At 35.9% G+C, this 17,095-nt stretch overlaps 1 protein-coding gene and 1 long non-coding RNA gene across 3 annotated transcripts in view; one reads left to right on the top strand and one right to left on the bottom strand.

Moving 5' to 3' along the window:
- The window catches only part of ZNHIT6 (zinc finger HIT-type containing 6), a 61,983-nt gene that overhangs the window by 9,977 nt on the left and 34,911 nt on the right, over positions 1 to 17,095 (bottom strand). The window contains exons 6-8 of the mRNA XM_078072805.1: positions 16,429 to 16,497; positions 15,597 to 15,677; positions 14,062 to 14,139 (exon numbers count right to left, since the gene is read on the bottom strand). Of these exons, the coding sequence (XP_077928931.1) occupies positions 14,062 to 14,139; positions 15,597 to 15,677; positions 16,429 to 16,497 (228 nt within the window). The remainder of the gene's footprint in view (positions 1 to 14,061; positions 14,140 to 15,596; positions 15,678 to 16,428; positions 16,498 to 17,095) is intronic.
- Positions 1 to 17,095, top strand: part of LOC144381909 (uncharacterized) — an 85,085-nt gene that overhangs the window by 36,618 nt on the left and 31,372 nt on the right. The gene's annotated exons all lie outside the window — the stretch shown is intronic.

Genomic DNA, 17,095 nt, shown 5'->3' with positions numbered 1-17,095 from the left:
AAACATATAAAACCAAACTAAGTACAGGGGTCAGAGAGTTTAAATTCTTCTGTTTAAAAGAAAAAGGTACTATTTAAAATTTCTCCAAATAATATTCCTATGTCACAATTTCTGCAATTCATACAGTCCAAGTCATATTAGAAACAGATCTTGCCAAAGTTGAATTTTTTTCTTACCTAATTTCTCCTAGTTTTCATATTAAAAAAAAAAAAAGCCAACAGTAGTTGAATTAATAATTTGCTGCACTTTATTTTGGGACTTTAATATAGCTATGTAAATGAGGACTACAAGTGCTTGATATGGGGCACCAGTCATGAGCTGGGTAGTACAGACATATGCCTCCTCTTTCAAAAGGAAAGCTCAACAGTTCATAACTGCAGTGGTAAATGATTCTAGTCTATCCACGGTATGAAAGCTACGGGATGTGGTAAAACAGTGGCCAATTACATATTTTAAAACTTTAAGGAGAGCCTTACAAGGCTCTTACTTGTTCTAGATGCCATTTGTTCAGTCTTTCCTGATCCTTACTGGAAGCTCAATTACTTTTAAATCCAGAGGCTTGGGTTCCAATCTTAAGATCCTTAAGGATCTTAAGGTCCTTAAGATCTGTGACTCCTCAAGGGTACTCCATTTTCTTCATCAGTATAATGACGGAAAAGTTATCTATTCAAGGGCTAGCTTGTAAAGATTTAATAAGTGAATTTAACAGATGAAAATGGCACTTGTCCAATAAGATTTTATACTCCAAAGATTTTTTATAATAAAGCATCTCTAGGAGAGAAATGACATACTAGTCAGGAATTATGTTCATGATGTATGATGAGACTAGTTAGTAGAAAAAGCCTATCTTGTAGAGAGACCTAAGTCCAAATCCTGGCTTTGTAACTAGTTCACGATGTATGATGAGACCAGTTAGTAGAAAAAGCATATCTTGTAGAGACACCTAAGTCCAAATCCTGGCTTTGTAACTATAAATTGGTTTCTTTTGGGTAGGTCAATTTCTGAGCTTAACTTTCCTATCTTGTAGAGATATAGTACGTACTTCATTACAATTAATGCATGTGGAAATGTAAACACTTATTCATCAATTAATTCCTCAAATATTTATTTAGTATCTACCACATACAGGTGGTCTGCTAGGTAACAGAAGTTCACAGAAATAAATCCCACAGTTTACTGAGGGTACTAGTCAAAGAAATAATTACCACATTTCATTGGGACAAGTGCTATGATAGAAATGTAAAGCTAAGTAGATACTCAAAAAACATTCTCTCTTCTTCCTTACTCACCTGCACATATTCTTTCAGGCTGCACAGTACACTCAATATCTAGGTACTTCATTTGCTAACCCTAGCTACCTCTCCCACTTAACTGGTTCTTAAAAGCCCTCCTCCTTCAAAGACTTTCTAATTAACATAGGGAATTTTAATTAGCCTTACTCTTGTCAACAAAACATATTTCTTTTGGTACTAAATTGACTGTAAGAGTATGATTACAGACTTAATCTTCAAAAAAATTTTTTTTAAGATTTACTTATTTATTTGGCAGAGAGAGTGAGCACAAGCAGGGGGAGTGGCAGGCAGAGGGAGAAGCAGCTCTCCTCAGAGCAGGGAGCCTGACACAGGGCTCTATTCCAGGACCCTGCGATCATGACCTGAGCCAAATGAGCCACCCAGGCGCCCCTTAATCTTCAATTTTTATTAGGAAGTATCATTTTGCAAAATATGATCAGTTTCCTCAGAGAAACTTTTGCTTAAACGTTAAATAGTTCATGAATTAACTACATCACAGAATTATATCACTTTAGAAATGGCAAGAATTTAGTCTTTTTTTTGTCTTCCAGCTGAGGGCAATGAAGCCCTGAGAAATTAAGTACCTTACTCAGGGTCATTCAAGGAGATGCAGGGTTGGGGCTACTGAAAGCAGATCTTGAATTCCTTCACTCTACTGTTTGCTTGTTCACTTATTCCTCACTCAATACATATTTACTGAGGGTCTACATTGTACCAGACACTGTTCAAGGCTCTGGGAAAATAGTGGTGAACTATTAGGTATTCACTAGAGGTCAAGGATGAAGGCTTTTCAGGAAGAAAGTATATGTATAAGGTACACAGAGTCAGGAGTAAGCTAGTGTCCACAGGACTAAGTGGAAAGTAGATATGGGAATATACATAGAATTCATAGTTTGGGTACTTATAAAAAAATTAAAGAGAAAGGCTGGAGGAGGTTGAACCTCTTTGGCTAAAATGAAATACCTGAAATCACTTAGAAATGTCAACTAATCATGTCATTATTACCACCGAAGAGTATATAAAGTTGGTTACAAATTACCGTATAACTAGAATGTATAAATTTAGTACATTAACATTGAGAATTAAAATATATTTCCCAGGACACCTGCGTGGCTCAGTTGGTTAAGCGTCTGCCTTCAGCTCAGGTCATGATCCCAGGATCCTGGGATCGAGTCCCACATCAGGCTCCTTGCTCAGCGGGGAGCCTGCTTCTCCCTCTGCCTGACGCTCTCCCTGTTCTCTCTCTCTCTCTGACAAATAAACAAATAAAATCTTTAAAAAAATAAAATATATTTCCCAAGCTTTTAGAGAAAACTCTCACTTTATATTTCTCATAATTTCTGTAACTAGTAATGAATATAGTATATATTTGAAATGAGATCACTATGGGAACTGTAGACTTACAATCTAGTAAGAATCTGACCATCACATCACTTTGGATCTTCAGTACAGCCTCTCAAATTAAAATTCTCAAGTTCACAACTACTGAAACTTTAATAGTTGTGCTTGCATCTGTCCTGTAAATACTAACCCAGCTTTGCCAACTGGCTGAGCTTCAGCTTCCCTACAGCTAAGTTTACAGTTCTTATCATAAAACTGCTTTAAGTAGAATTCCCCGCATAAAACCCACTGGATATGTCTTCTCTGATAAAAATATTTAGTACCTCACTCTACGTATTTCCTTCATATGTATGGACATTCTTCAGATTGATTTTAACATTTTCTAGTCTTCAAATGATCTCTTGCTTCCTTTGTTCTAAGGTCTAGATCTGAAATGTGGTCAAAGGTTAATACCATTTTGAGCACGTACTCATCTTGATCATGGCTTTCACTCTGAAAAATAATCAACAATCCCAAAAAGGCGTAACAAAGAACTGGGGTTGGGTTTACATAATCTAAGAACACGCATTATGTCCATTTACGGCATGTGCTCTATTGAAGAAAACATACTAATGCATTGGGAGACAGGCAGGCCTAGGTCTGGATCTAGGTACCACCATTTGGTGGTTACGAAGCTGCAGTCAGGGCTCTCTATGCAATTATAATGTGTAAAACTTATAATGCATGTATAATGTAACATAATCATAATGTATACAAATGCTTACCAAAGCACCTATGAACCAAAGCACCTATGAAACAGTAGAGGCACTCAATAAGAGGTTGTTATTAATAGTTATTTTGTTTCGTAAAGATACCTATTTGCCTCTAGATTTAACCTTGTTTTAAACTCACCCTTGCAGCAAACTTTTTTGTGTGTTTGGGAAAACTTATTCAGGATCTTCACACTTTTTTGGTTATATATAACTTAAAATAGTTTTGGAAAACAATGATACTTTTGTGTATATATATATTTTAAAGATTTTATTTGAGAGAGAGAGAGAGAAAGAGAGTGACAGAAGAGAGAATGCACATGCCAGTGAGGGGAGGAGTAGAGGAGGAGGGGGGAGGGAGGGGAAAGAATCTCAAGCAGACACCGCACTGAGCGTGGATGAGCCCATTGTGGGGCTCAGTCTCACAATTCTGAGGTCACGACCTGAGCTAAAACCAAAGTTGGACGCTTAATGGACTGAGCCACCCAGGTGCCCCACTTTTGTATATTTTTAAATAGATTATCTAAACTTTCATTTAAAATCTTTACTCACAAGTTTAAATAGATGCAAAGAACATAATTTATTGTGTAAATACTGATTTAAAATGAAAATGTTACCTTACTCTTAAGTAAATTCACTCAAATCTAAATACCATAGCAATTTGATACCGATTATCATCCATTTAAAATGCTCTTCTCTTTTTTCCTTTTTTTCCAAGCTCTTCCTTAATAATTAGAAATCTTATATGGTTTCCTCTTCCTCTTGAACTTGTATTTCCACTCCCAATTCTCCAAAGAATTTTACCCTGAGTAATGCATTTATGTTTGAAAATCTTTTATTGATTACCCATTTATACTTTTCTGTAACAAAATGTGTATGTAAGCTAAAAAATTAATTTTACTACCTATGACCTTAATACTTTTAATGTTAAAAATACTTTATTAGTATAAAATTGATCAAAACACAAACATACTACATTTGAAGTAAAATTTTTACTGGAAATGCATCTCATGATGGGCAATCATGGGTGATGTCATCTTCTATTACAGGCAAGTTTGCTTACTATCATTAAGTACTCATTAATAGAATCAAATTCCAAAAGGAAAACAAGAAAATTTAAGTAACCCCATCTAGAGACATACTGCTGTCTTTACTAACCCTTCAGCACAGTTACTTTCAAGGGATCTAATAAAAAGGCAACAATGGAGCCTGCAATTTTTGTAAGACAAGACATCTGAAAGTAATTAATGCTGTTCTTAGGCATTCTGGAATTCCTTTAATGTTCTCTGATAATATATTTAATTCTGTACCAATATTCTCAAAATAATGTTAACTTCTAACACCTTGTTTTCTAATGGCAGGACATTTTTAAAAATCCTAACTTTTAACTACATACTATAAATTTCTTACTTAGAATATCTTCAAAGTATATTTTTTAATTATTTTCTGTAAGCCTGAAATAATTTAATTTTCCAGTTCCAGTCCAATTAGGCAAAGGGTACAGACTAATATCTTTAAAGATGTAAAAATTTGATTTCAAAAAATCCATCTTAATATCAAATTATATATTTCTTTATACATCTTCAACAATTCAACTGAATAAACATCTGCCAAATACTTATTATACAGAAAACATGTCAAACACTGTATGGGAACCAAAAATGTCCTCAAGGAGTTTACCACCCTGGCCAGTGTTTCTCAAAGTATGATCACAGGGAAAACTTAGGACGCAGAGACTGTAAAAAATGCAGGTTTCTGGGTCCTATATGAAACTGATAAACCAGAGCCTCTGAGGGTAGGCTGGAAATCTGTATTTCCAACGACTGTCCTAAATGATTATGATGGACACTGAAATATGAGAAGCACTTTGTGAGAAAAGAAGAAATACAGGTTAAATGTTCAGTTGGGGAGATGTTTAAGGTAAGGAGGAATAATTGGCCAGTAGGGATACGGGTTAAGTGAAAAGCAAGGAGGGGTGTGGCAGGGCTATGAGGAAAGGCAGGCAAGAGACCAGGCTCTTAGAATCAACTAAGGCTGAGAGGTGGTATCTTGCAGGCAGAGCTGAGAGTCAGGGAAATCAGAATCTGAGCAAGTTACATGAACTGGAGATCAGCTCTGCTCTAAGGTAGAAAAGGTCTTTGCTTGCTGGGCGGTGGGGGGGGGGTGGTTAAGCGGGGGAGGGATTTGTGTTAGTGAAAGCCAAAAGGAGGTCAGGTGGGTCTCACTAGAGGCCTTTACATAGGCAAAATCAATTTCTCTAAAACAACATAGGAAAAAATATCTTACCTCTTTAATTTCACTAAAAATGATTTTTAAAATATTTCGTGTTACAGATCAAAAGAAAGTAAAGTAACTTTAGTTTTTATTTAAAAAACAACCTCTTCAGCATGGAAATAAAATCTAAGAGAAAGAGCTCATATTTTTGGTTTTTCTTTTTCAAAAAAAGAAAAAGAAAAAAAAAAGTGCTCCAAAAATTATTAACTACAACCAGCACAGTAGGAAACAGCTAATAAAATCTGTGCAAGTACAGTAGGGTAGTGTCCCCAAGAAGAGTAATAACCTTCTGTGATGCTCATTAAGTCAAAGCCTAAATAATACTTTAATTTGGCTTGGGTTTAAAGTCTAAACTCTTAACTTTAGATGCCAATCTTTGGAAATAGAATGAAGGCAACTGGTGTGTGCTTCCATCAAAAAATGCCAAGTCTCACGTGTCTATGCAAAATGCCCATGCCTTCCACTGGGCACTTGTTATGCCTTATATATAAAATACATATCTATTGTAGCATTTACCATATATCTACCTTCTCTCCTAGACTGTGAGCTCCTTGAAGGCTAGTCTTTTAGATGCCTGTGTAACCCTAGTGCTTAACACTGAGCTGGCATAGGGAAGGGACTCCATGATACTTTAGGTCAAGTTCATTTATCAAGAAGCCTGTCTTTTGAGCAGGAACTGCTTTTTCTGAAGTAATTTTTAATTATACTGGGCAGTTGTTATAATCTCTTTCTATTTTTCTCTCTCATTTTCCATACTGAGAATTGAAGCCCTCAACTGATTAAATGATATAGTGACAAATAACCAATAAAAAATGCTTTAGGGGTGCCTGAGTGGCTCAGCTGGTTAAGCGTCCAACTCTTGATCTCTGCTCAGGTCTTATCTCAGGGTTATGAGTTCAAGCCCCATGTTGGGCTCCATGCTGGGTGTAGAGCCTACTTAAAAAAAAAAAAGTCCTTCAGAGCAGAGATTGGTAAAGTACGGTCAGCAGGCCAAATCCAACCCACTGTCTGTTTTGTAAGTAAAGTCTTACTGGAACATAAGTCATACCCATTCATTTATGTATTATCTATAGATGCTTATGTGCTATAATAGCAGAGTTGACAATTTTGACTGTATGGCCCACCATGCCAAAAATGTTTACTCTCTGGCCATTTTAGAAAAAGTTGTCCCAGTCCTGCTTTTGGGTATTAAAGTGGTATCAACACCTAGCAAATAGCAAGCATACATACATTTAAGTGAATTAGTACACTACTTGTTAAAAAATTATCACTGAAATTCCTACTATGGGAAAGTCATTGACTTAGTACTGCAGGAAATATAAAGATGAAGATGCCTAATGTAGTTTTCAAAAGGGAGTTTATCATCGAATAGGATAAATCTTGTTGGGAGAAAAATAAGACATGATTGCAGGAAACTATGAGAAGTACAACACATTTTTTAAGGCTCAAAGGATAAGGAAATCACATCCAGTTGGTGGGAAGGGATAGGCTCCACTGCAAATACTGATAAACAATAGTCACTCAGAAAAATGGAGAGGAGAGACTCATTATGGAGGCAACCATGTAAGCCAGGTAAGGGAGAAATGAAAGATGGCTCTAAGGTCTTATGTCTCACTGTAAGAATGACAGTGCCAATAACAAGGATTAAGTATCAACATTTGCTGACTGCTTACTAGATGCCAGGAACATAATCAACCCATTTAATCTATATTTAAAAGAAAACACACACACACACACACACACACCCCCAGGAAGAAACAGATGCGGTGTGATGAGATCTAAATGGTCTGAGTTTAAGATTTAATGAGATGTGTTAAGATAGCTACAAACCAGGATTTGGAGTTTGGGAGAAAGGTTGAAAATATCTACATCTGGGAGTCATTGTACAGAAATAATACTTGATAACACCTTAAGTACACAAGCTCCTCAAACCTCATATTCTCCCAATATCCAATTTATGCTAAAAGAAACAGAAACTAACATGATTGGGTATCTGCCCCCACGTGGTTAATGGTGAGCATGTTGAGAGTATAGCTAATATTGAACTTAGTTCCCACAAGCATAAGAAATACAAAATGGCTGAAACAAGTTGTTATTTAAAAAAAAGTAATGCATAATACAGTCCACTGCTGGCTACATGGAATTTTTTTGTTTTAAACAGATTTCCTCCTTTTTCTAAGGAAGTGATCTTTAGGATTAAAACAATAATAAAACCCTTATATTGAGTCAATTCTGCAAGATGTTGACTGAATATCACAATTCTTATTTTTTATAATTTTTTTAAAAAGATTTTATTTATTTGAGAAAGAAAGAGAGGGGGAGCGAGCACAAGCAGGCTCCCCGATGAGCAGAGAGCCCAGCGTGGGGCTTGATCCCAGGACCCTGAGATCATGACCTGAGTGAGCCAAAGGCAGACGCTTAACATAATTGAGCCCCCCTGGCGCCCCTATGGCAACTCTTAATACATGAAGAAGATGTACTGACCAAGAGTGATTTGCTATGTGCCAGGCACTGTGCTAAGCAGCGAACATCACAAAGTAATCTTCACAACAATGCACTATTGCTTCTGTTTTGATCCCCACTTTCAGGTGGGAAAACAGGCTTAGTAACTTTCCAAGGTTTGAACCAAATTTATAACATTATTTTGACTTCACAGAAAATCTACTTTGATGTTGGTTCTTGCATAAAAACAAAAAGGTTATTAATTGGAACATCTCATAATTTGGGTTAGGTTTGCGGAGCAGTGATCTAATAAGCTTAGTATTTACAATGGTGAGACTTTTGGTCTACAAGTCTAGTCTGGAACCTCTCAAAGTAAAATCAGGTCTAGTCCACAAATTATGTATTCCGAAAGGATAATATTACTATTTCTTACTGGAATATGATATAAACTCACTCTGAAGGGATCCTAGTAACAAATGAGTAGTATAAAAAGGCCATTGTTTTTATTTATTTTTAAAGATTTTATTTATTTATTTGACAGAGAGAGAGAGCGCACACAAGCAGGGGGAGCAGCAGGCAGTGGGAGAGGGATAAGCAGGCTCCCTGCTGAGCAGAGAGCCCGATGTGGGATTCGATCCCAGGACCCTGGGATCATGACCTGAGCCGAAGGCAGATGCTTAACGACTGAGCTACCCAGGCGCCCAAAAGGCCATTGTTTTTAAAAATAATGTTCCAGAAAATGATGCCACTTCTACTTAAAACTCAATGTGCCCTAAGACTCTCCAGGCCCTATCTGCATCTCTCCAAAAACAGATCCATGCCAGGAACCTTAGTCACCTTTGCTTCCTGTTTGTTTTCCCCCACTATAGTAGAACTATACCCCATTCATTCTTGTATAAACCCCAGTTTTTATTTATAGCCTTCAAAGATAAAATGTGCTTAATTAATGGTTTTTGAGTAAATTTGGCAAGAATTATCCCATAACAGCTTAAACCACATCTTTATCAAAAGTAGGACCTTATAGGGGCGCCTGCGTGATGCAGTTGGTTAAGCACCTGACTCTTGGTTTGGCTCAGGTCTTGGATCTTGGAGTTGTGGGATCGAGCCCCACGTTGGGCTCCGTGCTCAGAGTGAAGTCTGCTTGGAATTCTCTCTCCCTCTGCCCCTCCCTCCCAATGTCTCGCTCTAATAAATAAATCTTAAAAAAAGAAAAAAACCCAAAATAAAAAGGACCTTACATAAACATCAAAGCAGCAAAGTAAACATAAAGAACAGAAAATGTATCTCAACTTCCTTATGGGAAATAAATGATTTCACTAGTAAATACAATACAGAAAACAGATTTGGAAAATTGCAATTGAATGAACAGTACCAAACTTGGGAGTATTCTAAATTCTTCAGTCAGTAACAACTTAAGTGAGCAGTAATACAATGACTGCCTCTTATAGTACCTGGCATTACCAACATAGGTTTGGCATTACCAACATAGGTTTGGCATTACCAACATAGGTTTTTCTGTTTCAAAACCACTCATTTACTTTCTGAGAATAGAGAGCTGGTTAAGAAATGATGTGGCAAGAGATAAAGGGTGGCCTGCTAACACAAGCACCTTTCATGAATTCTCCTCCACTGAGATTGTAAGCTCCACAGGGGCAGAAACGGTTCTCCTTACTGTCATCACCCTAATGTCTGGAATACCCACCTGGACCACAGTGGGCATCACTGTCTGCAAGTGAATGAATACACAAATTTACTTAAGAAGCCATATTAGCTCTTGTAAGAAAACACAAATTCAAACTCTGTGTATTCTGGAAAGAAAACTCCCAAACAGATCAGCAGCAAGTTCCTTAGGGTTAGACATGCATTCTATAATTCCCTAAATCTAAAAATAAAAGTCATGTATGGCAAAGCTAAAAATGGAAACATTTAAGATTGCTCTAGCTGATCAGGTATATCATGAGACAACTATCATAAACCCTCCAAGAATGGAAAACACAGCCAGTAGAAACTGGCAACATCAAGGATTTGGTAAAAAGACTTTACTCTGGAGTCATGGGAATGCTGTAAATCGTAGGATACATTTAAAATCAACAGCCACAAGGAAACTACATGAATTTGCCTTGTAAGTACTTTTTAGGAAATAATAAAATCCTATTTTAGCATGCTTATCTTATATTAGAAGCCTAACATTTTAAAACCTATAATAATCTTACTTAGATGTTCTCTGAATGTTTAATGATACTAGTGTAATTAAGTATACAATCAAATGTTAAGTGCTCATCTTATCCTATCTATGAATGCATTATCTGAAAAACACTGTGATTTAAAAAGTCTTTAATTAAAAAAATCAAATGAAAATCTATTTCTAAAAGTATTCTCATGTATCTAATTTCATTAGTCATGATTAGAAAATACTTGAAAACTGGGAAGTTTTATAGAAATTAGGATCACTATATCATGAAGTTGACTTAACAATCAGAAATATATGATGTACCTTATCCCAACTTAGAATAAAAACTCCTTCACTGGAGTTTCCGAGGACCTAGATTGTAACCTTCCCTTTCTTCCTAATGTTTTCATAGATCACTGAGTTCAAATAAACAACTCAAATGGGGAAATTTGGATGGCAAGTTTTTTATATAGATAAGAGAAAGTCAAAATATTTTTCATCTTATTCAGATTGGCTCAGGTTTAGTATCAAAACAGCCTATTCTAGGTATTCCTTGAACAACACTCACCTTTTACTTTATTAATCTATCATTCTTTTCCCTGTGGGGATTAAGGTTAACCCAAGGCCCAACTTTGGTCCTCTATGGGTTCCTAAAGAAGGTATAAAATAAGAGAAAATAAAGGACCCTAAAGGAAAATGAAGCACAGAAAAATTGAGTGCCTAGAATTAGGTCATTCAGTGTACTTCTCTGACCTTGTTTTGGGTTCAGGTTTACCCTCTCTGTTAAATTAAACCTTTCCAATCTGACTGGTATCTTCCTGTGCTCTGGTCTCTCTCTATCCTGATGTCTTTCTAATGCAATTGCGTGAAATGATTTTCCCAACTGCTCCCCTCTGGATCATGTCATGCTATAGGCATTTCTGCCAGCCACTCTCCTGGAAAACCCTGGTCTGCTAGGACATGCTGAGGTCTCCATCTCGAAATCTCTATCCTCTTTGCTCTTCAAGCATTTATAGCACACATTTCCAAATTAAAAATGAATGCTATCTGAGCCCAAACAGCCTGTCCTGTATTATAAACTTTAAAATACTCAGTATCCACCTTTTAACATGTACAATTTTGGTTTCCTTGAATTTTGGAAGAAGAGGATACTAATGCCAAAGAGTCAAGTTTGACTGGCTCAGTGAGCTGGCACATTTCTTTACTGGCCACTCCCCAGTTTGCCTTGACTTAAAATAAAAATAGAGCAAACCTTCTCCTTCTGGTAATGGAGGAAATAAAAATGGAAACAACAAAGAAACAAAACGAAAATCATAATAAACTAACACAAAACAAAAAAGGAAAAAGAAAACCCCAACCTTTTGTTCTTAGCAGTTGTACCAAAATTATAATGGGTTGTTTTCCTTAGCTTTGGTAAAGAAATTTAATTATTAGCCGAACAGATTAGGTAAACAGGGTGACCGTGGTCAAGATGATGCCCAACCTCACCAAAATATTTTTATTAAGTCTAGAAAAGCAATATGGTATTTCAAACACATACTTGTTAAGAAAACAAATAATTACATTCATGCAGCCATTAAAATAGTAGCCAATGGCTGCTATCTGTAATTATTCAAGGCCTGGTAAGTACAACAAAGGAAATGATGAAGCAATCAGTTGGATGGTTAGCATTTTTACTGTCTCCCTTCCAATCCTTCTGGAGCCATTTACATGTTATCCCCACACTGGCAGTCTAGGACAAGGAGCTGGTAAATGCTCAGAGTGGTGCAGAAGTGTTAGAATGTTGGACACATCAGGGCGCCTGGGTGGCTCAGTTGGTTAAGCGACTGCCTTCGGCTCAGGTCATGATCCTGGAGTCCCTGGATCGAGTCCCGCATCGGGCTCCCTGCTCAGCAGGGAGTCTGCTTTGCCCCCTGACCCTATCCCCTCTCATGTGTTCTCTCTCATTCTCTCTCTCTCAAATAAATAAATAAAATCTTAAAAAAAAAAAAAAAAATACTTAAAAAAAAAAAAAAAAAAAAAAAAGAACGTTGGACACATCAGCAGGTTGTCATGAGAAGACTTGGGAGAATATGTATTAGTTCCATGGCCCAGAGAAGATGAGATGAGACAACCATCCAGAAAGCAATTTCATTTTTCATAAAAACCCTCACAGGTGTTCTTTTAACAGGCTTATTGAGACTGAAGCCATAGTATACCCATCAAGAGTGCACCACGTAAATGTGAGTAACATTTACAAGAATTAACTAAGTAAGATATAGTAAATGTTAAGAAAGGAACTGAATTTAAATGAGATAACAGATAATAAAAGGAGAAATTATTTAATGACTGACAGGAGGTAAATTCCAAGGGAATGTTGCAAATTGTTTTGTTTAAACATGAATTGTATGAAATTTACTTTAAGATTTTACTAGGCAAAACTGAAAGAATGCACCTTTTACATCAGTATTTCTCACTAATTACATAAATGTTTGATTACCGATTTTAGAAATACTGACTTTGGTTAGCATGGATGTTACAACTGGATAAACTATCTTTGCAAAACCCACAAAACCTTCTATCCCTCTCTCATTTGAGATTCCAAATCTTTCAGGGGAAGGAGGAGAGTTAAAGCATGAACTGCATGTACATATACAAATTAAGAAGTCTACGGAAAAAACTATGTGATAGAAAACTTGAATTTTTTTTATCATTGAACCATGATCAATGATATGAAGTTGCGAGTATTTGAGATATGTTGGTAAAAGGTGGTCAAGATTTGGTGTTTAAATCTGTTCTTAGCTACAAGTCTTACAATCTTATGTGTAGACATTTTGTAAGAATCCATTTATCCGGAGTAGTAATAATAAAATCATGCACTTACCATGTGCTGAATGAACTATCTTAATCTTTCATGATGATCTTCTTTATTTTTCTAACATTTTATTTATTTGAGAGAGAGAGAGAGAGAGGGAGGGAGGGAGGGGGCGCACGCACAAGCAGGGGGAGCGGCAGAGGGAGAAGGAGAAGCAGGCTCCCCGCTGAGCAGGGGGGTCTGACTCGGGCGGGGCTCCATCCCAGGACCCTGGGATCATGACCTGAGCTGAAGGCAGACGCTAACCAACCGAGCCACCCAGGTGCCCCTGGGATTTCAACCCAGCTCTGCTGGGTTTCACAGCTTGGACTCTAAAACCTCTATGCTACGCTAGGTGAGACTGACCAGATACAGTCTGAGTTGATTCTAGTAGTTTTGTTACTTGAACAATGGAAGAGCATCAAAGGTCATAAAAGATCAGTGTTTTGTAATTCAGTACAACGACAACGTAACTGGCATGTAAGCAGACTTTGTAGAGACTCCCAGAGATGGTTTGGTGTAGTCTATTTTACCACTCCATTAATGAAGGAACAGAGCCCAGTAAAGTTAAGAACTTTCTCAAATAATATGGTTTGTGAGATCCCAGCTCTCTTTACATTTCTCTGCAGAGAAAGCAATATATGCAATGCTCAGTTGATCACATTAATTTTTGCATTTCCAAAGGCAAAAACGTGAACACTCAAACTCTGTTGTAGAGAATATTTCTTGAAGTAAGTTCAAATGGGAATTAGGAATCTTTTACTTGTACATAATGCCATTTTAAGATATTTTAACCAGAGTAATTTTTCAATTGAATTTATTCTGTAAGTGTGATTATTTTAAAATTTTAATTTGAAAATCATAGTAGTATAATAACCAGCTACTTAAGCTAATCAAGCTACTTAATTATATTACAGAATTAGAAAATATATAAAGAAATGGGGAGGGAAGCAATTTTACCTTACTAAATTTTGCTGCATATATTCAACCTTCATTAAAATTTGGACCCCAGTTTGAGAGCGAATGTAGGCTTTCAACCTGAAATAAAAATGTCATATTGAAGGAAGCAAAACTGATTTTTAATATATTTCAAGATAGTATCTATGGAAGACCAAATATTTATGAGTAGCTAATAATACTTAAAATTCAACTATCCAAGCATAGAAAAGAGGTTAAAGATATTTTCTAACCAAGGATTTGAATTTTAAAAAATTACCTTTCTTCTCTCTGTAAAATATCTTGAATTAAAAAATATCTATTTCAGTTAAATTAAGTTAAACTTGTTATTTTATTTATTTTAATTAAATGTATCCAATTTAGTGACAGGTACTTTGTCTTACTGCCAAACACATGACCAATGATAACAACTGGATTATCAGTAATAAGAAGGAAAGAAATCCAACCACTATACGTGTGCCAAAGACACTACTGAATATGGGGCATGGATCTGGTTCAGTCTGGGCAACACTTTTTATTAGAAGTAGAAGATGAGATTTAACTAGAATTGGACCAGACATTTTAGAATCCACCCAGTCTAAAATTTAAACACCAGGTTACTCTGGAACCAAACCAAGCATTCATATCCCAAGCAGGTACCATCTGGAGAAAACAAAGTCAAAGGGGTTCCTGCTCAGGAAAACTAATTCACACTCTAATAATAGTTTCCCTTTTTGAGTGCTGCCTACTGTGCGCTAGGCCCTGTACTGGGAACTTTATTTTTGCTTTTTTTTTTTGAAGCTTCAAATAACCTTAGCTAGTGGATATTATCATTCTCATTTTACTGATGAAAAAATTAAGGTCCAGAAGTTAAGTAACTTACTCCTTGATCACACAGCTAAAAAGGGACAGAGCGAGCTATTCTAGCCTAGATATTCATAATTGAATCTTTCTACTACTTTAGGTTAACCATTTTTGTTAATGCTATATTTCTGGACAGGAGGCAGAGTGTATCTTAATTAGTTTTATGAAGACTTGGCTGAAACAGAATTCCCTGTCTTTAACAGTTACTTGGAAACTCTTAATTTTCAATGTTTTTGATTCAACTCTAAAGAAGTTTGATTTGAGAGTTAACAGTGCAGACTCTGATTCCAGACTGCCTGGGTTTAAATTCCAGCTTCCCTGCTTATTTGCTATATGAATCATTTAACCACTTTAAGGCTTAGTTTTCCCATCTGCAAAATGGGTATAATAGCAGTAATCTACCTTAAAGGGTTACTGTGAAGATTAAATTAATTAACACATATTTATTATCTCTTTCAATGAGGATCTGGAAAACAGTAAATACTAAGTATTACACACTGTTTTTATTGCTATCCAAAAGCATCATCCGTGACTGACAAAGCCTTGAGTAAATACCAAGGAAATGGCACAGAAAGTAAACTGCACTGACATACCATATTCTAACAAAGTCATAGCTTGACATAATAAATACGCACATAACCAGTAACTCAACATTTTTAATAATTTCAGAAAATTACAATATTTTTGAACCATACCTTTGACGAATTACAGGATCAGACTTTTCAGGATCAATGTAAGGTCTTAGGATTTCATTAATAGTTTTATCATCTGGTACTCTTCCCAACAACAACAAAAAAACAAAAACAAAACTTACATTATAAGTTTCTACTAATGGTGTTAACTTGGAATTACTAAATCTTGTGGCTTTTTTGTTTATATGACTGAACACAGATCTTTTATTTTACTCTTGGCAAAATATAACATCCTTTTAAACAAAAATTACTTAGGAAAAAAGCTCAAAAAGACTTCTTGGACACACTTAAAAAGTCCTAAAAAGCAGTATTTTGAGAAGCTCCCTATAAATCAATTATAAAAATATGAAACCTCTTTTAACACACACCTGTGCTCACAGATGAGAAGAACGAACTCAGGGTAAATATATTTGAAAGCTGCAGAAATATAAAATCTGAAAAAAGGTTGCAAATGATGCTACTTTCAGTGCATGTTCAAGTTTATTCATTCTAAATCATAAGACCAGGGTAAAAAATTGATACTACTTTCCCTGGAAATAAAGGATTTCAGGTTTTTCAACTTTCCGGTAAATATGCTCATTGTTTAGAACTATAAATCTGTAAAAACAAAATTAAGACACTGCTTTGAATGAGTAACTTCCCTCAATCAATTATACATATTCATATAAAGTCCTTTCTGTGACTTTAGTCTGGTATACAACTTCAAAGATAACAACTTAGTTATCCATTCTACTCCTGACATACATTTAATGATGTCACATTTAAGTTAACAGTTTATTGTAAATACAAAAACACAATAAGAACAAAGAAGTTCTTAATAGTGGTAATACTATACCTTTTTTCTATGTACACAGCTTGACTCTGAGGAAACTGGAGCTTCACATGCCAACAAAACTGTTGTTTTCTAAATTAGAAGATAATCTTATGAGGATCAAGGTAGACAATAAAAGTTTGAGCACAAATCAAACCTCTTGGATTTTTGTTTTCCAATACTAATTCAAAAAGTATTCCTTGAATTTAATGATTTAATGTATCTTTTCTATTTTCTCTTTTCTAAGATTTCAGAGGCTGTGTTTTTTAAACAACATACCTGTAAGGATTTTTAAGAGGAAAACAAAATTAAGTGCAGCAGTTCTGAATTACAAGGACTTTACATTCCTGAATTAGAAGGCAATTTCTCACAGTTCAGGGGCTTTTGAGATCAGTGTGTTACTACTCGAAGTTTACAAATAAATTTGCTCATCTCTAAAAACAATGAGCTGATGTCTTTGCCTAACTAGTCTGGAAATTAGGTGAATGAAGTGTTGTCTGGTTGCGACCAGTTGGCTGCAGACACACTTCTGAGCAATGAGTACGTGCATTCAGTAGCAAAACAGTAGACAACAAGCTGGTTGCTAAGCAGAACGCACTCTGAGCTAGAGTCCTTTTGCTTTCAGGTCTAAACTTTGGTTTGATACAGGATCAACAGTAATAATTCACTAAATGTCTAATTTTAGCATAAT

This window comes from Halichoerus grypus, chromosome 5, assembly GCF_964656455.1.
Source record: "Halichoerus grypus chromosome 5, mHalGry1.hap1.1, whole genome shotgun sequence".
NCBI lineage: Eukaryota > Metazoa > Chordata > Mammalia > Carnivora > Phocidae > Halichoerus > Halichoerus grypus.
Note: the sequence above shows the minus strand (reverse complement) of the source record. Positions and strands in the feature narration are given on the sequence as shown.